The sequence below is a fragment of the Emydura macquarii genome, unplaced genomic scaffold, assembly GCF_026122565.2.
Source record: "Emydura macquarii macquarii isolate MOO-44397 ecotype Brisbane River unplaced genomic scaffold, CSIRO-AGI_Emac_v2 contig_1043, whole genome shotgun sequence".
Lineage (NCBI taxonomy): Eukaryota > Metazoa > Chordata > Testudines > Chelidae > Emydura > Emydura macquarii.
In genome coordinates, this window is record NW_027131180.1 from 9,946,862 (window position 1) to 9,970,354 (window position 23,493).

The 23,493-nt window shown below is 42.5% G+C and overlaps 1 protein-coding gene across 1 annotated transcript in view; it reads right to left on the minus strand.

The window, feature by feature from the left end:
• Positions 1-23,493, minus strand: part of LOC137150973 (cilia- and flagella-associated protein 47-like) — a 286,880-nt gene that overhangs the window by 141,525 nt on the left and 121,862 nt on the right. The window contains exon 8 of the mRNA XM_067545102.1: positions 1,013-1,188. Coding sequence (XP_067401203.1) covers positions 1,013-1,188 — 176 coding nt within the window. The remainder of the gene's footprint in view (positions 1-1,012; positions 1,189-23,493) is intronic.

A 23,493-nucleotide genomic window follows, 5' to 3' on the forward strand; every position in this document is an offset into this window, starting at 1 on the left:
CATTCTCAGCTTTCAGAAATGATCCCTTCTGTATCTTGTCTCTGAAAATTATCCTAGAATGTTAACAGTAGCCATTTCTACAAAATGAGAGACTCTGAAAGCTGTAGAGCAATGATACTTGGCAGTATTCAGTTCTTGGGAAAACCAATAAGAACAATTTGAACAACTGCTTTTGAAATACATGGGACTGCTCATTTTGGTGATGAAAGCTCAAGGTTCACTGTCTACAGGTGGGGTTGTCGCCCTGCAAACATTACTATAGCTGTGCCATCATAATCAACAACTAATGTTCGGAAATTAAGTCCTAGCTTCCAATCAGAACTTCAGCCACCTAATGCTTAATTAACAATGCCCTTAGAAAAACTCTCCCGATTCTGCAGTGTTCAGCAGCCTGCCTTGACTAGTTCAGCTGAGAACTATGATCACTGGCAGCAACGCTGAAACCAAGACCAAAAGGTCACCAGTCTTATCACTGGTAATTATCATACTGTACAGACTCTTTTGAGTTGCCAGTGCAATGAAACATCTTTAATTTAAATCTTCTCCATATTCATTAAGTAGATCATTTCTAATTAATGGAGAATTCTAAAGCTAAATGGATTTTCATGATGAGTGATAAAAAGGCTCTTCACCTGTTTTTAGTGAAGTCATTTTAGTTTAGTTCCCTTTCTGCAGAAAGATGGCTCCCTGTCACTCCCTTTACGGCAAGTGACAAAATTAATAATTCATTTGAAGTCCATGTTTTGAGAAAGAATTTCTATTATTAAAGTAATATCATAAGAAACTGTACACATAACTTGAGTGATATCCACCAAAGATGCCTATCAGTCAGATTTATTCAAAGAAAGTGGCAGGTTTGTGTAGAATATATCTAATGTCAAAAAATTAATACAGAGAATACAAAATATTTCTAAGTAACAGTCTAGGCTCAAGGAATTATGGTAGGGTCTAGTGACAATATTTTTATTAAACATTATACATCGCATGTAAGTGTCAACACTCTGCATCTTACCTTCCATCTGAAGTGCCAGTACTTGCTGGGGAATACTTTACTTCATAGGAAAGAGTTTCTTTTGGCTGAAGAACAAGAGTAGTTTCTCCACTAAGTGCAGCACCCATTAACACTACATCTAACCGTAGAGTTTCATGTGTAGGATTAGTGATGGGAATTTCAATGCCAATGGTATTCTAGAAACACAAAATGAATTAAGTATAGGACTTTCAATGTCAGAGAAGTTTGTCAAAGATGATCTAAGGCTGATATTCCGATACTAATTGAATTGAATGGCACATAGGCCATATTTAATTTGATACACAAATTAACACAGAGTAACTACAAAAGAGGCAGCTATAGCCAATCTCCCAATCATAAGTCACTTCTTGTTCTAACTAGTAGTCAGAGGTTCTCGAAGTCTATCCAGCCAACCCTCCACAGCAATATGCCACATAGACTACCAAAGACTGGCTTACATCATAAAGCCACCCAGCACCCTATCATTGCAGAGAGAGAGCTAGGGCAGCCCCAAGTGACCTCTCAAGTCCAAGTTTCTGCAAGGCTCCTTCTTCTTCATTTTTAAGTCCTATCATAATGCTTTACATTGTAAAAAAACTAAAAGTCCAACTCTATTTTGCTATCTCTCTTCTTTAACTTATATTTTCTTGTCTGTCTTGAATGTCCAGAAAGCATGGAACATATCATGGGCACTACCAAAACTAAATAATACATAATTGTACCAAAAGCAAGAGGGAGCTAAACTGTGGACTGGCTAGATGCATATTTACACACCTGTACTGAATACCTACAAGATGGCTAGATGTCCAGGAGTGGAAGCAGACTCTACAGAACTGCCACATCTCCTTCCTGGGCTGCTTTTGGAGCATTGCAACAATACGCTTCATCTTATTTCAGGGGTCATGGCTAAGCCACAAACAGATGCATAGTAAGTTTGGCCCTATGTACTTTATACACAGGCTTTGTTCCACATTAAAGATCAAATATTTCATTCTGGTAGGCATGAAGTATTTTATTCAAGGAGACCCACTCTTTGCTGGCCTTTACATGTTTCACACACACTTTCTCCAAACCATGTCCCTTTTTCTTGTACTGCACTCACGCATGTGTGCTCGTTAATGTGCGGTCACAATTTCTGCCGTTCTCCAATCAAAAATCAATTCAATGTGCAGCACATTCTCCTTTTTGTACATAAAACAATGTGGGTCTCAGGACAGAATCGGGCCTACAGCTTCCAATACAAAAATTGGGATCTTATCTCAATAGGAAATCAGACAAAAACAGAACAAAATATCTGAGAAAATTAACTAACAGGTAATAAAATGTTAGCATGAAGTATTTTGCATTCCCACACTCAGCTGCTGAGCCCTACCTTGTACTTGCCTACAATTTAATAAATTCTTTACATTTATAGAAAATGGCTGTTGGAGATGAACACACAGAAAATGAAATGAATGTTCTACAGGTGGTAGGATTACACCAACGGTTTAAAACATTCAAGTACCTTGCATCAGAAAGATGCAATTTAAATTTGCAATAAAAGACTTTAAAGCTCAGATTAATAGTTTTTAGTGGTTTAAACAAATTTCTAAATGTATTTACTATTTTATTGCTAAGGGCTTCATAACAAAGCACTATAAATGCACCTGCATGTTTGGGTTTAAGAAATACTTTTATAGCAAAAGGGAAATACTTGATGCCTGTCTAAAAAGAAACTGTCAAATACATTTTTAAAACTATTTTGTTCAAAATACTATATAGTATCTCCTTAGAAACTTATAATAGAAATGTTTCCATACCAAACACCTCCGTCCATTGTGTGCATGGACAACTCACACACTCGCAGGTTTATTATTGCAGGGATGTTCATGAGAGCAGTTCCACAGGTATCTTTAGTATGTATGTATATTATAAATTTCTGGAAGGATTCTTGAGATGTATGGACTTTTGCACCAAGCCCTTTATGTGGAGGCACAATACCAGGAAGAACAACAACATTTCCATGTACACTTTGAAACATGTGTTTCTCAAACAACAGGCCCAGGGCAATACCTACCAGAGGAGAAACAAAAGTGCCAAAGCAGCAGCAATTCTGAGCCAGATTCGCATAGAATCATAGAATATTAGAGTTGGAAGGGACCTCAGGAGGTCATCTAGTCCAACCCCCTGCTCAAAGCAAGACTAACTTCAGCTAAATCATCCCAGCCAGGGCTTTGTCAAGCCACAGCTTAAAAACCTCTAAAGATGGAGATTCTCCCACCTCCCTAGGTAACCCATTCCAGTGCTTCACCACCCTCCTAGTGAAAAACTTTTTCCTAATATCCAACCTAGACCTCCCCCACTGCAACTTGAGACCGTTGCTCCTTGTTCTGTCATCTCCCACCACTGAGAACAGCCTAGATCCATCCATCCTGGAACCCCCTTTCAGGTAGTTAAAGGCTGCTATCAAATCCCCCTCATTCTTCTCTTCTGCAGACTAAACAAGCCTAGTTCCCTCAGTTCTCTCCGCCTAAGTCTTGTGCTGCAGCCTCCATCATCATTTTTATTGCCCTTCGCTGGACTCGCTGCAACTTGTCCACATCCTTTTTGTAGTGGGGGGCCCAAAACTGGACACAATACTCCAAATGCGGCCTCACCAGTGCCGAATAGAGGGGAATAATCACTTCCCTCGATCTGCTGCCAGTGCTCCTCCTAATGCAGCCCAATATGCTATTAGCCTTCTTGGCAACCAGGGCACACTGCTGACTCATATCCAGCTTCTTATCTACTTTAACCCCCAGGTCCTTTTATGCAGAACTGCTGCCTAACCTGTCGGTCCTGTTACCTAGCAGCTCTGTGCTCTTGGGGAACCAGGGCGCAAAACCCCAACTCTCTCTCTGGCTCACCTGAATACCCCCCCCCCGAATAGCCCCCCCCCCGCAGTCTGCTTGAACCAGAAACCAAAGGCATTTCAATATGAAAAGGCAGTGGAAAAGCCTCCCATCAAGGGTGATACAACTCCACATGCCTCATCTACATCAAAGATGTAAAAAGGGGGCATACAGAAACCTCATCTACATCGAAGATAGAACACACACTGAACTCTGGGATTGGTAAAGATGGAAAACGCACAGAACTCTGGGATTGCTGAAGCAGGGAAGCACTGCATGTTGGGAGATCTATGCTCTTGATGTAAATGAACTAACACCTGTACACATCCAGCTCCGTAGTTATCAGACCATTCTAGGTATTAATATGCAAAACATTATATCCTGGTTGCATCGGGCGTTCTCTCTCAAGGGAAAATGCCCTTGCAGGAATGATCAGCTCCTTTTGTCCAGAGGTCTACAAAAATCCCCTGTCACTGTTCAAACCCCTGTTCTGATGCTTGGATCCAAAATTCTGCATCAGTTCCACTGTAACCTGTCTTCTCTTCCTGACTGATTGTGCTGGGGGCTCTGCCAGACTCAAAGCACTCCAGACCCTAAGCCTGTTCCTGGGAACCTCTGCGCTATATGGAGTGATGAGACCAAACCCACCCCCCTCTCTTTCCCCAGCACACCTTTTGTCTCTCTCCCTCTCTTAGTCCAGGTATAACTTCCTACTTTTGTAATCAAACCTGGGATGGTTTTCTTCAATACCCCAACTGTAATTGTGTAATATTATAAGCATTTTATTGTTTTTCTCTCCTTGTATGGTATTACTATTAGTATCATAAGTTTTATATACCTAGCAATAAAATAACTGTTATAATCAAGCTGGTTGCCACTTTCTCTTTCTATCTCTCCAAACTTTATTTTACTCCTTTGTGTTCTTGGTCCCTATCTTGCTCTGTAGCAACGCTTCTCTTACCTAAGCCAAAGATCTCCGGAGTGCCCAAAAATCCTATGGAGTTTGCTCATCAAGGGGGTTACTGCTAGAACAATTGTGGTGTAAAGGGGCATACAAAGGGGACAGCGAGGAAGTGCTACTCTGCCTAGCCTAAGGAGTCCAGGGGAAAATAAGGGTGCAGCTCAAGTGCTGTTTGACCCAGCCTGATTGAGTCCAGAGGCAATTAAGGGGAGTAGCCAAAAAGGTGCTGTTTGGACCCAGCCTGCTCTATTCTGGTGCGTTGCAAAGGGGTATATAAGGGTAGCCACTGAAAATGTGGTGTCACCCAGCCTGCTGAGTTCAGGGACACGAGGGGTCAGCTGACAGTGCTGATAGCCCGGTCTGCTCAGGCGCATTCAGTTAATCTGAAATGTGTGTGTGTATCTGTGGGGGGTTTATTTGAATCTGGTGCTGGCGGAACCCAGCCCTGAAAACCTTAGGTCCTGCAGGATAGCTCCATTGGGACGGGGCTTGTAGCCCTATGAACACACAAGTAACACAAGCAGTACATTAGTAGAATCACACCCCCCTTCCAGGAAGGTAACCCTAATAAATGAGCATACCCCAAGGTGAAGGGCAAATCTGGTAACAGTCCCCAGTCTGTAGCTGTGAATGGGACTCTTCTGTCCTAAGTGCAGGACTCTGCACTTGTCCTTATTGAACCTCATCAGATTTTTTTGGCCCAATCCTCCAATTTGTCTAGGTCACTCTGTATCCTATCCCTACCTTCCAGGGTATCTACCACTCCGCCTAGCTTAGTGTCATCTGCAAACTTGCTGAGGGTGCAATCTACCCCATCCTCCAGATCATTAATGAAGATGTTGAAAAAAACTGGCCCAGGACTGACCCCTGGTGCACTCTGCTTGTTACCGGCTGCCAGCTAGACATGGAGCCATTGATCACTACCTGTTGAGCCCGATGATCTAGCCAGCTTTCTATTCATTTTATAGTCCATTCATCCAACCCATACTTCTTTAATTTGCTGATAAGAATACCATGGGAGACTGTATCAAAAGCTTTGCTAAAGTCAAGGTATATCACATCCATCACAGTACGTAAGTTAGACTTACAGGTGGTTGTTCAATTTGTTTTTATGTTTTGACAGAAACCATGAGAAAAAGGGAAACATGCTCACCATGCTGCTTCTGCAGCTGCTGTCACCCTGCTTCAAGATGACTACTGTCTAGGATAAGCTCATGACTAAGTCACCCTTTTTATCAAGAAAAATCTGTAGGCATGTAGATCCTGCCCATGCCATGAAAAAAAACAAAAAACAAAAAAACCCTCCAACTAATATTGGATAAAATGCATTCGATAAGGAAAGTCAAGGTGCATGAGGTAATATCTTCTATTGGACTACTATCTGTTGGTGAAAGAGACAAGCTTTCAAGCTTACCTAGAGCTCTTCTTCAGGTCAGAGTACTCATAGTGTACCTTTCCCAGACCTGAAGAAGAGTTCCTCATGCACCTTGTGTCTCTAATATCCTGGGACAAACCCGACTACAACATCGTTCATTGTGGAATTCCACTGAAGTTAGGTCAGAAAAGTTGAGTTTCCACATTTTTTACACACACACTTTTGAAGGAATGCTAATCAAAGAATTGCTATAAAGAACAAGTTTTATCTACACCAATTCCCAATATCCAGGCATCTATGGGACGCTATCCTGTCAGCATTTGATTTTGCAACCAATGGTCCTCATCTGGCAAACATCAACTGAAATACTGTGAATTTTTAATAGTATTTGTTTGAAATATTCTCCTGATATATAGCATGTCCAAGACTTTACTACTTCCCCTCACTCTTTACCTCCTGCTTTTGGGGTCTGGACTTCAAAGATTTGCTGTATTGGCATTGTAAGATTAATAACATGTTTTAAACTGTTGACTGATTTGTTATTGAAAATCAAATCAAATAAAGCTGCTGGTAAACAGTAGTTTTAGGAAGTGTCCATCTTCCTGCAAGCTAGCTTAGCTTTGATTAAACATTACATTTCTTTGAAAGTAATACCAGATTTTTTCTTCTCCTTGCACCAAACGCCAAGTTTAATCACAAGTAAGCTAACATTTTCACAATAGAGAAATGTCATAGAGCCCAGGAAAGTAAATCAAGAGGCCCTTTCTATGGTAGTGTGTGATAGAACTGAATTATGTAGATTTATTTCCTTTTTATGATATCAAAATAACTGAAGATTTGAAGAACTATCAGCAACAGCATATTATAGGCAATAAAGCAATAAAGATATTCTAGACAAGAGAGGAAGTGGGACAAAATACTAAGTGAACAGATTCTTCTAGGTGACCCTTCAAATTAAAACACATTTATTTCCGTCCACTGCTGATGTTAAAGATGTATTACAGAATGCTTTATATGAACAATATCTTCACAAATTTTGAAAATATGAAATGCATCTGGTCACAGAAGGCTTCTCAAAGTAGATAGTAGTTTTTGATGATCCAATTTCATTTCACATGCTGTCTGATTTTTACCCAGGGCTGTAGACTGCATATATCATTACACATTACCTTTGCTTACCCACTTTCAGACTACTGGGGTATGTTTACCCTGAAGCTGGAACCGAGCCTCTCAGCCTAGATAAACAAACTTGCAGTAGTGCAGTCAAGTTACTGTGCTAAAAATAGCAGTATGGATGCTGCAGCACAGGCTGGAGCTTGGACTCTCAAGCCCACCTGAAACCATAGGCTTGAAAGCTGAGCTCTGGCTTGAGGTGGAATGTCCATAATGCTCTTTTTAGAGTGCTAGTTTGAGCCTGGATAACACAAGTATACCTGGGCAGTGCAGACAGCCCTCCAGTGCCTATTATGGCTAGGCTTGTAAGGATTATATTTTTATCTGTAAATGTCCATGAAAGTTCATTTCATTGTACACACACAAACCAATGAAAAAATATTTACATTGATAACAACAGAAATTTACAAATAGGCAAAGTAAATGAATTGGAATATAAATATTGTACTTACATTTCAGAGGATAGTATATAGAGCAATATAAGGCATCTGAATGAAATTTTACTTTGTACTGACTTTGCTAGTGCTTTTTATGTAGCCTGTTGTAAAACTAGGCAAATATCTAGATGAGTTGATGTACACTCTGGAAGACCTCTGCGTACCCCCAAGAGTACATGTACCCCTGGTAGAGAACCAGGTATTACACAATCCAATGTCTGGAAGTTGAAGTTAGACAAACTCATACTGGAAATAGGGTATACATTTTTAACAGTGAGGTTAATTATCCATTGGAACAATTTACCAAACAGTCACGTTGGATCATCCATCCAGACAATTTTTAAATCAAGAGTGGCTGTTTTCCTAAAAGATATGCTCTGGGAATTATTTTGGGGATGTTCTATGGCCTATGTTACACAGGAAGTCAGGCTAGATAATCACAACGGTCCTTACTGGCTTTGGAAATCTATGAGAAAGGGAATGGCTGTCATTTTGCCCAATGCGACTACTCCTAAGACAAGTGAGCTTTTGGCAACATCTTTGCCAAAAATCAAATGACAGTGTTTATCCTTAGTGGCTCCTGCCATACGTGCAAAGTCCTCTTGTTTTTACTGTTACAAAATCCCACTTCTATTCCAGGTTGGTATGAGTGAACTAAAAATGTTCCTTTACCTTTGAAAATGACCTTCCAATTCTGATAAAATTCAATTTTAGCTTTGTTTTTATGAATATATTAATAAGATACTTACATGGATCTTAATCTCAGGTACTCCACACACCACTGAGATACTTAAACAGTGGAGAACAAACATTAATTAATTTGAGTGTGGTCTTACAGCTACTCTGATTCCATAACTCTGTAGTTCTATAAATAAAACTTAAAATCATTATACTAGCATGCTTCTTTGCAACTATCACAGGTTAGAAGAGCCACTATAAAGTAGTTATTAATGACATTGATACATAGAGATATACAGTCAGAAATAATCTTGGACTAACTAAAATTGTGGGATTTTTTAATTTATAACAGCACAAATTATGCAGCAAGACTACTGCATTCATTTGACTTTAATGATAAGGATGGGCAAAGAGTTTTGAATAAAGAACTTCCTCTTCCAAATCTTGGAATTATCTAAAACTCAAATGTTTTGTGAATTTCAAAATTTTCCATTTTTGTCCACTGATGCAGTTCCAGAATTCAGGCAGTTTAAAATGCAGAAACAGTTCATGTGCTCTTTATAGCCTAACTGGAAGCAGGAAAAGTGAGAAATATCAAGAAACATATTCTGCTCCTAAAAATGCTCAACCTATTTCTACAAGCTCAGGAATGTTGAAATGTTTTGATAAGCTTTTAAAAGCAGCATGTTATCTGATAGCTATTGTCCCAACCCAGGCTAACTGCTGAACTTTTGAGATTTGCTTCTCACTACTTAAAATTTCATATACAAGAAAAAAAATTGCATCATCAACTTTAGGTTTCAGCCATAGTACACTAGAGATTCACAGAAACAAGCTTAAACAAACTTCCCAGTATATTCATCTGCCAAAAGACTTCTTTAAAATAATTTTGTCAAGAATATCCATATAATTCATTGATTCAAAAGTAATAATAAATTAATAATATAACTATTATCAATGCCTTCATTTTGCAAGATCTCAGATTGGAGATAGATGCAATCTGGGGGTGCAGGCCCAGAAGCAGGATATTTCTCGGAGTCTCTTTTATGTGACTCAGCTAGTTCTGTTGTCATCCATCTTTCCTTACCCTGTTGGGGCTGATGCAGGAAGGGTGTGTAGAAGAGGGAAAAATGAGGGTATCAACTGTCATGTTCTGACATTTTGGTAAGTACACGGCAGATATGTTGATGTTGTGTCAGATTCAACAAATCCATAGCTTCAGTGCATAGAGAGTGGGATCACGCTCCTCCCTGCTGATTTATATACAACATGCATGTGATGTTGTCTGTCATTACTCTTATCGTCCTGTTTGGGTTTTTTATTAGTGGGAGGAAATGAGTTCATGCGTTGTGTACTGCACGAAGTTCTAATAGGTTTATGTGAAGGCGTGTTTCACTTAGGGATCATCGACCCTGGATCATATGATTCTGTAGGTGCGTGCCCCATCCTATGAAGACTATGTCTGTGGTAATCATAACCAAGGGTGGTTCCTGTGAGAACAGGATCCCTGCCCGCATGTTGGTGGGTTATGTCCACCATTGTAGAGTCTTTGACCCCGTTCGGCATTACGAGTTTTTTGTTTAGGCCATTTTTCTGTGGCTTATAGATGGTTGTGAGCCACCCCTGTAGGCAGCACATATGTAGATGCATGTGTTGCACCACAAATGTAGTGGCCGCCATGTGTCCTAAGGGTTGGATTCATGTACATGCAGTTATGTTTGGGCTGTTCTTCACCAATTATATTAAGTTGATTATGGTAAGAAACCTGTTATCCAGGAGCAATGCCCTGGCATTGGAGTGAGTCCGGGTGTGTGCCTATGAATTCCAATTGTAGTAGATTCAAAGTGGACTTTTGTATGTTTATTTGTAGTCCTAGCTCTTGAAAGAGCGACATTGTTTGTTGAGTAACTTGAATAGCTTGTATTTGATTTTGTGCTTTTATCAGGCAGTCATCTAGATATGCGAATATTATTACCAATTGCCTGCAAAGATGTGCTGCCACAAGCATCTTCAAAAATACTCTTGGTGCTGTGGAAAGGCCAAAGGGTAGTACCTTGTATTTGTAGTGGTTTCCCCCAGCGCAAATCTGAGGAATCTTCTGTTTGCTGAATGGATTGTTATATGGATATAGGCATCTTGCAGGTTGAGGGCTGAAAACCAGTCCCCCCTACTCCAATGTTGGTATTATAGTGGATAGTGTGACCATCCTGAATCCTTGTACCTTCACGAACTTGTTGAGCCTTCTGAGATCTAAGATGGGTCTCTATCTTCCGTTTTTCTTTTGGATTAAAAAGCAGTGAAAGTAGAAGCTCTTCCCCTCTGTGTTGTGGGGGTACATGTTCTACGGCACCTAGAAGTAGAAGATGGTTCACTTCTTGCTGTAATAGGTGCTCATGAGATGTGTCCCTGAAGAGGGACCGGGAAGGAGTTTGGGAAGGAGAGACAGAGGTAAATGGATGGGATGGAATATCCTAAACATATGATCTGTAATGCCATTTGTTTGTTGTAATAGAAGCCCATATGTGTTGGAAAGGGCATAGTCAATGTCCAAAGTGAATGGTTGATGTTGTAAGCACTGACTGGTGAGGGAGGTCATTCAGACCCTCGACCAACATTTCAAAACTGCTGTTTAGTAGATGACAGTTGCGATGGTTCTGTTATAATCTATGTCTGTTATGTTGTGGTTTGTAATGTCTTTGTTGGTGGGGATACTGTTGGTACTGTGGCAAATGGCTGGCTTCACCCTAGTGGGTCTTGTGCTTTTGCCTCTCATAGTGGGTCAGGGCATCCCCAGTTACCCCGTCTCCCAAGGGAGAAGGGTAGGGACCAGGGCCCGCCCGCTCCTCCAGGTCCCAGCCCAGAGGCACTGTGAGAAGCAGCTTTGTGCTGCTGGCACTGTATTCACAGCTGCAGTCTTTTCCCTAGGCTAATTTCCCCTCTCTCCTTCTGTCTCCTCGGGCCCTCCTTCCTTGCCACCTGGACTGGGCTTCCTTACCCAGGCCCCTGTGCCTGGGGGAGTAACTCAGTCCTGCCAGGGCAAGTTTCCCCCTTCTGGGCCCGGTACCTCTCTCAGGATTCCTCTCTGCTCCTCACACAACTCTGTACTCCTCCACAAAGCACGGCACACCTCCACCTCCAGCTCACGCACTGTCTGTCTGGAACAGAGGGTTTTTATCAAGCACCTGGCTGGACCTTAATTGGCCTCAGCTGCTCCTAACTGCCCTCTAAAGACTTCTGGCTAGTCTGCAGGGAACAGAGCCCTGAGCATTCTGGGGCTTACATACCTTCCTTCGAGCACTCTCCTACTGCCCTCTGCCCTTGCTTTATCACAGTACCTACGTTGATATGGCTGATACCTGTACTGTTTTCCCCCTGTTGCAGATGTATATATGCCAAGTGTGTAGTGTGGCTCATGAGTCCTCCATTGTGTGGAGGACCTTGTCAGTTTTTGCAGTGAAGAGTTTTACCTTATCAAAAGGAAGTTCCTCTACTGTGGCCTATAGAGTTCTTTTGACAAGCTCGTGGAGTGGAGCCACAATGCCCTATGCATGACCAGAGCCATAGCTGTTGTTCTCACAGCTGTGTCAGCCACGTTGAGGGAGGTCTGTATGGCACTTCTAGCCACCAGATATCCTTCATTTATAAGTGACCTGAATTGCTCTCTTCTCTCTCCTGGAATATCATCAGTAAATTCCATGATTATGGGGTAATTGTTGTAGTCATAATATGAGACTAATGCGGCATAGTTAGCTACACATAATTGTAACATAGCAGATGAGTACACTTTATGACCAAATAGGTCTAGCCTTTTCCACTCCTTATCCTGTGGTGTAGACTTATATTGGGGTTGTTTGCCCCATTGGTTCACCGCCTCTGTGACAAGGGAGTTAGGAGGGGGTGGGTAAAAAGAAATTTCATACCTGAAGGGATGTAATATTTTTTGTCCATCCTCTTACAAGTGGGTGGAATGGTTGCTGGTGTTTGCCAGACGTCGTTAGCCAGTTCCAATAGTGCTTCATCAACCAGTAAAGTGATTTTTGATGAGGCAGCGGTGTGAAGAATCTGCAACAGCTTGTGGCGCATTTCAGTGACCTCCTCAAATGGAATTTCCAGATTTTCTGCCACTCTTTTAAATAGTTCCTGTAACTGCCTGAATTCACCTGCAGTCATGGGGCAAGGGTGTATTATTGCCTCATCAGGTGATGAAGATGTGTTATGAATTGGAGGTGATGGTTCCTGCTCAATGCTTTCCTCCCTTTCCTCAGTAGTTTCGGGTGGTGGCTCAGAAATGGGTGGGACTGATCATGAAGGTGATCTGGTTCTGTCCCTATAGGGCCTAGGGGGTCTGCTGTAACCCCTCGTATAAGATACAAACATGTATCCCAATTGGGCCATTGCATTGGGAAAGATATGGGTGGCCTGAACCATGGTGGTCCATGCCATGATTGTATCTGGTCTCTGGCATGGGACCTATGTTTTAGAGATTTGGGAGTTGGTCTGGTAGGTGAGGAATGTTGTGAGAAGACTCCTCTCTCTTCCTCATCCTCGTCACCACTGGAAAATGGTATGGGAAAGAGAGCCTCGTCAGGTGCAATGTGCACTGGGGAGGTATCTGTGCCAAACAGTGGTGACTGTGATGTGGATGTTACAAGTATCTCTCTCTGATGTCAATAATGTCATTTTTGTGTGTTTTTGTCCTGGTGCTGACATCAATACCACGATTTTCGTCAGGGTTGTAGTCAGGATCACTGCCATTGTCATGATGGATACCATAGTCGGAGTCGATGCAGTGGTTGGGGTTGGCGCTGGCGCTATAACCAGTGTTGGTGCCATAATGGGAATCGGTACCACAATTGGTGCCTTAACTGCTGTCAGTGCTGAAGTTAATTGATATCAATTGGAGGTGGCTTGACCTGTGAAACTGGTCTTGGTGCCGCTTGTTTCATTGGTGCCGTATGGAGGAGGTTGGTTTATTTTTGATTCTCGACTTCTCAATGGAACATTGCAAGTCCTTTGATGCCACTGAATGGGTGGTACCGGAAGAACCCAGTGCCTCATATATACTTATTCTTGGCAGCATTGGTATTGCTAAGAGAGAATTTGCCAGTGAGCAAATTCTTCTTTTTTGCCATTTCTCTCTGAGACAGAGTTGAGACTCATTTCCTCAAAGACTTTTCTGAGGCTTGAGCTCTTCTGGACTCTGATGATGAGGTTTCCTAGCCAGAGTCTGAGGTGGATCTCAATGACTTTTCCATTAAGATGAGTTTAAGTCAGAGATCCCTGTCCCTCCTGGCTCTAGACTAAGTTTTTACAACAGGTACTTGCCCTCACCCAGACATCGGACACATTGAGTGTGTCCATCTGATGCTGGTATTGCATCTCTGCAGGACGTGCCTCATTTAAAACCTGGTAAACCAGGCATAATGGCAGGTTTCCCAGGGAAAAGGCTATTCTACGCGATGAGGAAAATAAATTCTTTTTAAACTGGGTAAACAGGGAAAGGTAAGTAACTAACTAATGACTCAACTTATACTATATAAAGATTATCTAATTGTTAAAACAAGTTAAAGGTAGGAACTGTTGAGGGCTCTGTCTTGGACCGTGTGTGCTGAGTAAGGCACCAACGGCTCTGTGAGATGGGGACAAAGTATGTGTAACCCAGACTAGCGCTGCTGATAGGAATCTCTGATTGAGGATACGAGGACACACCAACACCTGAAGTGGAGCATCCACAGGGACACCACTCAAAGAAGAATCCAGGAATAACAATAATATAATTATCTGAAGGAAATTTATTCAAAAACACGGTCAAGAGTTTAAACAGATGTTTGATCTTCTTTAAAATTGTTATGATTATAGAAAGCCTCCAGATTCTCCATATCGAGTGGTATATTTCAGTTCCAGGTTATGCAAGCTTTTGCTAAAGTAACCAATGCTATGGTTCCTGGTGGTTAACAGTCCTCTTGGGGTGGGATCGTGATGGCACAATGTGCCACAAATGCCCTATAGCCAGCCAGCAGACACCCATTAAGGAGCAGTGATGGCCAGAAGGAGGGGCATAATCTGAGTACCCCAATGAACCAATTCAGTTCATCTGCTGGGTAACCTCTGTTAATGAAACTGTTATTGAAACCTGGTTTATAAGTTAAAGCCTCTTTCCACTACAAGTATCCCCCGGGGAGGATGGTGGTGAAAACAACAGAGCTTCTGGGAGGATGACTCCCCCTGCCCCAAGACCAACCATGTCACCTGTCTGTTCCCAAAACGGATTGTGATGGATCCAGAAGATTGACAAAAGACTGCTGGAATTTTGACCTACTGCCTTCCTGATGACCTTGGCAAAAATAGAAGTTGAACTTTGATAGCAGTCGATTAAATCAGTGGTGTTGAGTGTAAACTTCTTCAGGATTGGTTGGACTACTTCAATCTTAAGGACAATTTGTCATATGCCTTTTTGATGATCTCATTTCTCATGGGGACTAAGTGTTTTCACTATACTTCAAAGCCAAAAAGGGTAAGGATCCTTCAAAAAGAGGATGTTCTTCCAATCTTCCAGAGCTTCTGTTTAGATAATTGGTCCAATTTCTGTTAAAATAAATGGCTTGGGCAATGAGCTAGTGCCAGACTTGGTTACTTTTATTTCAGTGAGGCCCCTTCTGATTTTTTAAATTTTATCTGAGATTTATAATGAGATCTCTTTGCAGTGGACAGAGCTTGGACCATGGAAAGTATGTAGGTATTCTGGTGGAGTAACTGGCTTACTATAATGTATCATTTCTGCTTCTCATATTTTGGTTAATGTAACAGTATCCAAATGAATATCCTTTAGTTTCATTTATAGCTGCAGCGCATTTCTGCAGATGGGCCTAGAGCTATTAATGAAAAACTCTACTGCTGTGGGAAGAATCCAAACATGTAACACTGGCTGTACAAGAGCAATTAACAAGAAACAGAGAACTAAGGAGATAAGAAAGATGTTTTGGAATGATAAAGTGCCACAGAATACATTTCTAAGTGGTTATTATATATTTTTCTTAACAAAGACCATTTATTGACTGAAATGTTGTAGAAGTCTTGATTAATCCAAGTGTCTTGTTTCTTTTTTTTTTTTTTTTAATTAATCCTTTTCTCTATCTCATCTATGCACAATATAATACAATAACATTTTTGTGAGAAACTAGTTTCTCATCAGGGTTTTTTCAGTCTTACTCATCTTTTTTGTGATATACTGGCATGTGTCTCAATTTTCTTTTAATTTATGTAAAATGAAACAATAAAACTGCCAGCTCCATTTGAACCACAATAAACTAGTCCCTGGGACAAATTCTGACTTTTTGAAGATTTTTGGGCCCAAAATTGCTTTTTATTCTTTGCATGCAACCAATACTACAGTCTGAGGTTTCAAAGAGTTTTGAGATTTACACTTCTGAAATATGGTCAATGTAACAAGAAGGGTTTCTACAGGTATGTTAGTAACAAGAAGAAGGTCAGGGAATGTGTGGGCCCCTTACAGAATGGGGGTGGCAACCTAGTGACAGATGATGTGGAAAAACCTGAAGTACTCAATGCTTTTTTTTGCCTCTGCCTTCACATACAAGGTTGGCTCCCAGACTACTACACTGGGCAGCACAGAATGGGGAAGCGCTGAGCAGCCCTCAGTGCTGAAAGAACAGGTTCAGGACTATTTAGAAAAGCTGGACATGCACAAGTCCATGGGGCTGGATACAATGCATCTGAGGGTGCTGACAGAGTTGGCTGATGTGATAGCAGAGCCATGGGCCACTATCTGTGAAAACTCATGGTGACTGGGGAAGGTTCCAGATGATTGGAAAAAGGCAAATATAGTGCCCATCTTCAGAAAAGGGAGGATCCAGGGAACTACAGACTAGTCAGCCTCACCTCAGTCCCTGGAAAAATCATGGAGCAGGTTCTCAAGGAATCCATTTTGAGGCACTTGGAAGTCAGGAAGGTGATCAGGAACAGTCAGCATGGATTCACTAAGGGCAAGTTATGTCTGACCAACCTGATTGCCTTCTATGATGAGATGATTGGCTCTGTGGATGTGGGGAAAGCGGTGGACATGATATACCTTGACTTTAACAAAGCTTTTGATATGATCTCCCATACTATTCTTATCAGCAAGTTAAAGAAATATGGGATGGATCGGGGTGGGCAATAATTTTTTGCAGAGGGGCCATTCCACAAATTCTGGTAAGTCTTGTGGGCCACATAATGCTGGAGCGTAAGGCAGCTTTCGGCCAGTCGCTACCCGAACTTCCGAGTAGCGACCAGTCGAGAAACTAAGCTGCCTGAAACTCCAGTTACCTTGGTGTTGGGCAGCTTAATGATTCTCCCTGTTGATTCCCGAACTCCCTGCTTCCGGCCACATGACTGGAAGCAGGAAGTCTGGATAGTGACTGGCCGAAAGCTGCCTGACACTCCAGTGTATCACTCCTGCATACCGGGCTGGATAGAAAAGTTAGACGGACCAGATCCAGTCTGTGGCCTGTATTTTGCCCACCTTTGGGTTGGATGAATGGACTATAAGATGCATACAAAGATGGCTAGATCATCGGGCTCAACACGTAGTGATCAACAGCTCAATGTCTAGTTGGCAGCCAGTAACAAGTGGAGTGTCCTGGGGGTCGGTGCTATGGCCAGTTTTGTCCAATATCTTCATTAATGATCTGGAGGATGGCGTGGATTGCACCCTCAGCAAGTTTGCAGATGACACTAAGCTGGGGGGAGTGGTAGATACACTGGAGGGTAGGGATAGGATACAAAGTGGCTTAGTCAAATTAAGAGGATTGGACCAAAAGAAATCTGATGAGGTTCAACAAGGACAAGGGCAGAGTCTTCACATAGGACAGAAGAATCCCATGCACAGCTTCAGACTGGGAACCGACTGGCTAGGCAGCAGTTCTGCAGAAAAGGACAAGAAGCTGGATATGAGTCAACAGTGTGCCCTTATTGTCAAGAAAGCTAATGGCATATTGGGCTGCATTAGTAGGAGCATTGCCAGTAGATCAAAGGAAGTAATTATTCCCCTCCATTCAGCACTGGTGAGGCCTCATTTGGAGTAATGTGTCCAGTTTTGGGCCACCCACTACAGAAAGTATGTGTACTAATTGTAAAGAGTCAAGCAGAGGGCAACAAAAATGATTAGGGGGCTGGAGCACATGACTTATGAGGCGAAGCTGAGGGAACTAGGCTTGTTTGGCCTGCAGAAGAAAAGAATGAGGGGGGATTTGATAGCAGCCTTTAACTACCTGAAAGGAGGATCCTGGGAGGATGGAACTAAACTCTTCTCAGTGATAGTAGATGACAGCACTAGGAGCAATGGTCTCAAGTTGCAGTGAGGGAGGTCTAGTTTGGATATTAGGAAAAAACGTTTTCACTAGGAGGGTGGTGAAGTGCTGGAATGACTTACCTACAGAGGTGGTAGAATTTCCATCCTTAGAGGTTTTTAAGCTGAGGCTTGACAAAGCCCTGACTGGGATGGTTTAGTTGGGGTTGGTCCTGCTTTGATCAGGAAATTGGACTAAATGACCTCCTGAGGTCCCTTCCAACCCTAATCTCTGATTCTATTACCTATCTCTATGCCCAAATATAGTTTTCTACTTAAGAATTTTTATTATTCTAATAATAATTTAAAGAGAAGGTTACTCACCTGGTGCAGTAACTGAGGTTCTTCGAGATGTGGTCCCTGTGGGTGCTCCACTCCAGGTGCCTGGCGCATCCTCATGTCCAGATCAGAGATCTTTATCAGCAGTGTCCACTCGGGTCACACATGCACAGACTATCTCGCAGCGCCGTTGGCGCCTTGAGCCACACACACGCTCCCTAGTCCCTGTTTTCCTTCTCTACTGTGGACCAATAATGTGCTCTGAAGTAGAGGGGAGGAGGGATGGCAGTGGAGCACCCACAAGGACACACATCTCGAAGAACCTCAGTTACAGCACCAGGTGAGTAACGTTCTCTTCTTCATCATGTGGTGTCCCTGTGAGTGCTCCACTCCAGGTGATTGTGGAGCAGTATCCCTCATTTGGCGGAGGGAACTTTGGAGATATTGTGTATAGATGATAGCACAGTCAGGCCTATGATTGCATCTGACCTGGAATCTTGGTCAATGGCATAATGTTTTGTAAATGTGTAAACAGAAGCCTATGTAGCCACTCTACATATGTCAAGTATGGGAACGTTCTTAAAAGGAGGTTGTAGATGCTGCCATCACCCTGGTGGAGTGTGTTCTAATCCCTTGTGGAGGTTGCACATTTTTCAGGGTGTAACATAAGTGAATGTAGACTTTTATCCATTTGGAAAATCTTTGATTGGATATGGTCCATCCTTTAGAACAGACTGCTACGGATACAAAGAGCTTTGATGTTTGTCTGAGGGATTTAGTCCTGTCCAAGTAAAACACTAGTGCTCATCCAATGTCTAATGTGTGTAAGCAAGGCATTTCGTGCATTCTCATGTGGTTTTGGGTAGAAAATGGGTAAGTGGATTGGTTGGTTGATATGAAATGGTGAATTGACCTTTGGCAAAAATTTCAGGTGAGGACATAATGTGGCTTTGTCCTTAAAAAGGATTGCATAAGGCAGGTATGGCATGAGTGCTCCGATTTCTTCTACACGTCACGTAGATGTTATAGTCACTAGAAAGGAAACTTTCATGGACACGAGTAAGAGGGAACGTGTCGCTACTGGTTCAAATGGGTGGTCAGTTAAGATGCACAATAGTAAGTTGAAGTCCATGCAATAGCAGGCTCCCCAGTATGTGTTCTGTGTGCTGCTAAGGAGGCTGTTGTGTTGTGAATCACTTTGAAAGGTCACTGGGATTTAGCAACTCTTGTTAATAGTCACCTAACATTTTTAAATGTCAGAGACTGAAAACTCATTTTTTTTAATGTCACATGGAAATTTTGAAAGAAGTAGAATTTCTAATCGTCAGATAACTGCCCAATTATCCCATCATCATTTTGGTTTATTTATGACATCCATTAAGGAATAGGAAAAGGTTAACTAGCAGAACTCAATGCTTTTGATACCTATACTTCAAAGCATAGCTTGAAAAAAGTAGATACAGAATAAGCAGTGTGTAATGCTCGGTGGCAGATGCAAGGGGGCAGGCTAGATCAGTAGTCCAGTGTGAGCAGGTGGTCAGGTAATTGGGATGTCAATTAAGTATAAGAGGCAGGCTGGAGCAAGGGTTGGAGATCTTACAGGGGTCAGAGCCGGAAAATCCAAACCAAAGGACTATGTCAGCAGATTATAGAGGTGAGCTCAGGCGAAATGGCAAGGCAGTGTATAGTAAGCCGTGTATAGCACTGCTGTGACACAGCAGCTAAGGATCTGGCTGATCTGCTATAGCATTAAAAAACCCAAACATCAAATGCTACTCTACCTATCTATGGTTGCTTGATCAACATCTCCCAAATGCTTTTTGATAAATATAAAGGTATGAATGCTACTTGCATTTTGACCTTGACCTTGCATTTTGCTGTAATGCTGGGAATACCTTTCCCAGACCTCAAGAAGATCTCTGTATGGCTTAAGTGCCTGTCTTTATCACCAACGGAAGTTGGTTAAATAAAAGATATTACCTAACCCACTTTGTCTGTCTAGAATCGTGGGATCAACATAGCTACAACTACACTGCATAATACATGTCACTGGCTGCTGAAGATATCAGGAAGTTTGTGTTTTTTAAAATATAATATGTTCTCAGTTGATTTTGGACACTACCAATGGGTTTTATTTTCTAGTGTGTACTTTAAACTGGTAAAACAATTTCTAAATTAGCTTAAAACAAACCTTTGGAAATGTGTATATGTATGTGTATTTAGTAATGAAGACTATCTATTAAGCAATTACCAGACATATTAATTACTAGATGTGCTTTTTGGATTTTGTAATTTTTGCAAATTCTCATTATACATTTGTAAATATACTGCACTGGCCTAAAATTATTACGAGGGAAAATGATGAGAATCATTTCTTGAAATAGTTCACTCACTTTTTCCATAGAAAATGTGTCTTAACCACACATGTATCTGATATTTAAAAAATTGTTTCCAATATTTATTTTCAGACAGTTCCCACTGTGGTGGAGCAGATTCCCACCCCAGTCTGGATGGGATTAAAAAGATCCTCTGGGCACAGTCAGTCTCAACCTGGTGCACCTTGTCAAGCCTCAAGATGGGCTGGTCCTTAAAAGGGAAGATCTCTGTTCAGTACAGGACGGCACTCTTAAGAAGCAGGACTAAAACACAGAGCTCCCCAGCCCCTGGAAGAAGGGGCTGTCATCCAGGGAAAAGATTTGAGAACTTTGGCTGCCCAGGCCCTTTCAGAAAAGAGAAAAATCAGTATTTTTCCCTATTTCGCTTCCTGAAGGCCTAGGGTGACGCTGCTTTTTATGGGCTGTGGAAGCATACTGACTTTCTGTTTGGATTGCTTTAATTCCCTGTCTGCCCCCCCACCCTGCCATGCCCCCCCCACCCCAAGGGGGCAGACACCTTGAACAGAGCATAGGACTGTGCCCTGCACTCAAACAGGAGCACTGCTCACCCTTCTCCCTAAAGGGATTCTAGAGAGGTATAGCATACTATACCTCCCACAAAAACTGGACTTGATTTTTCACTTGTAATAATGAAAGATGATTATAAAAAACAGTTACTAACCTTCCATATCTGTTGTTCTTTGAGATGTGTTGCTCATATCCCCTTTGGCATGGGGCCGTACTGACCTTGCCTCTCATGTTCATTGGCCACTGCCATTATGAGTGTGGAGGATGAGTGTACACATACTCGTGATCCTTGGAGGGTACGAAGTATTTTCTCTCTACCTTCTTTTCTGTGGGAGGCAGAGAAGCTGGAGTTTGCCATAGTGACTTTTTTGTGTCACAGATGGTCTTATTAATGGCAGTGCCACCCTGGATGAGCCTGCAGGGGTTAGAATGTCCACCATGGGATCTGTTATCCCTCTGAGATCCTCTCTGAGATCTTCTCAGTCTGGTGCCCCAAATTCTGTGCCCCCCTCTTCAAGAGCACCTGATGAGTCCTGCTGTCGTCTGCAATCGGTGTCACTGAGGAACCCACTACTGCTTTGTCTGGGGATGAAGAAGATGAAGCTCTGGCCGGTGTAAGGCATTGCTATTGACCCTCTGCCCCCAGAGGGTCTAGCAGTGCTGGTTCCTTGAATTCAGTGCCAGGATCAATTTCATGCTCAGTGCTGGACTCGGTATCATGTTCGGTGCTGGGTCTGGTGTTGTGTGATTGCTCATCACCTGAATTAAGTGGGTGATGTCTGCTCCCAGAGGCGAGTGATAGTGACCATCCCGAGTGCGACCCCTGAGCCTGGTGGAATGCCCATGGGATCCAAAATGGCCAGTGAGCAGGCATCTGCCACTGCCGTAGCCAAGACATGGAGAAGGGCTGACCAGTCTCGATCCTCCAGTGCTGCCTTTCTGACTGTGGATGACTTCTTCTAAAAGAATAAGACTCTGCTTCGGCGTTGGAGCCTGACAAGTTGCTTCGCAGGGACTAGGGCGGTGCAGTTCCTGATGGTGCCTGGGAGAGGGTGCCTGTGGCATCATAGCCAGCTTGCTTTTTTGGTATGGTGGTCTGGGGTCCGGAGCATGCTCGTGCACGAGAGGGGATGGCGGTGCCATGCTCTTTATCAGCTCCCTGGCTGCTTCGAAGGTCTCCAGTGTGGAGGGGAGCTACAAATTCTCCTCACGGCTTTCCCTGGGCGGGGAGTCCAAGGACACCGGACTTTACGGATCTTTTCTTGGGGCCGGAGTTGATGGCACTCGAGTGGCCCAACACAGGTTGCACTTCACTCAAGCCTTTGCAACCAATTTTTCTGGGCATCAGCGAGCGCCCCGTCTGTTTTCTTCTGCTTCTTACACAGTACAGTAGATTGCGATGGTGTCATATGGTGAGATGCCCCTTGGTGCTGATGATCCGTGATGGTGCTGAAGGTCTCTAGCCACAGAGTCCTTCCTCAGTGCTGTCTCCCTTACAGACGCCGTTGTGCTCTGCACTGAAGGAGATGTACTAGGTGTTGGCTTGGTCGGGCATGGTACTGAATGTGGTCAGAGAGCTGCTTCCATTAAAATGAACTTTAGTCTCTGACTCCTCTCCCTCTTTGTCCTTGGGTGGAATCCCCTACAGATCTTACAATGATCCCTCTGATGGTTCTTCCTGACACACTTTAAACAAGTAATATAGGGATCACTCTTGGGCATGGGCTTTTTTGCAAGCCCCACACGGTTTAAAGCTGGGGGGAATGAGGCATGCTAGGAAAGCACTTGCAGAGCAAGAGCAGATGTATGTTCCAGCGACCATCACTGGCAGTAAGAAGGAACTGAAGAGATGGGGGATTGGCAGGACCCAAGTATGACTCCAGGGGGCTCCAGGACTGACCCTATGGCTACCATTAGGGGAAAATCTTCCAGCAACTGTGCATGCGGCGTGCGCACACTTCTTTGGAATCGACTTGAGCAAGCACTTGAAGAAGAACTAAATGTTCTATTAATCACACAGTTTTTTACCTTGTAAGAAATTCATTATGCTATGCAAGCTGTGGTCTTAGATGGATAACATCAACCACTTATTTCTACTTAAGTAGCAGTGATGGACTAGGATGAATTAAGAGGAGGGACTGCATGTAAACATTAGAATACAAAGAGAGCAAGCGTTCTCTTCACAATTTCTTTCAATTACTTTATTTAATTTATGAGCCAAATTCTGAAGTCTTTATTTAGGTTTTACTGAAGCCTTTATTCAGGCAAACTTCCACTGAAGGTAAGAAGAGTTTTGATGGAAAAAACAAAACAAAAAAACCAATCAAAAACAAAGTAGCAACCTCAGGATTTGGCAGCATATTTTTTTAAAATGAAAACTGCATTTAGTATAGCATGGAAGCCTGATTCATTTTCTGCAATTGGATAACATAGGCTGAACGGCAGCCTCTTATCCTATT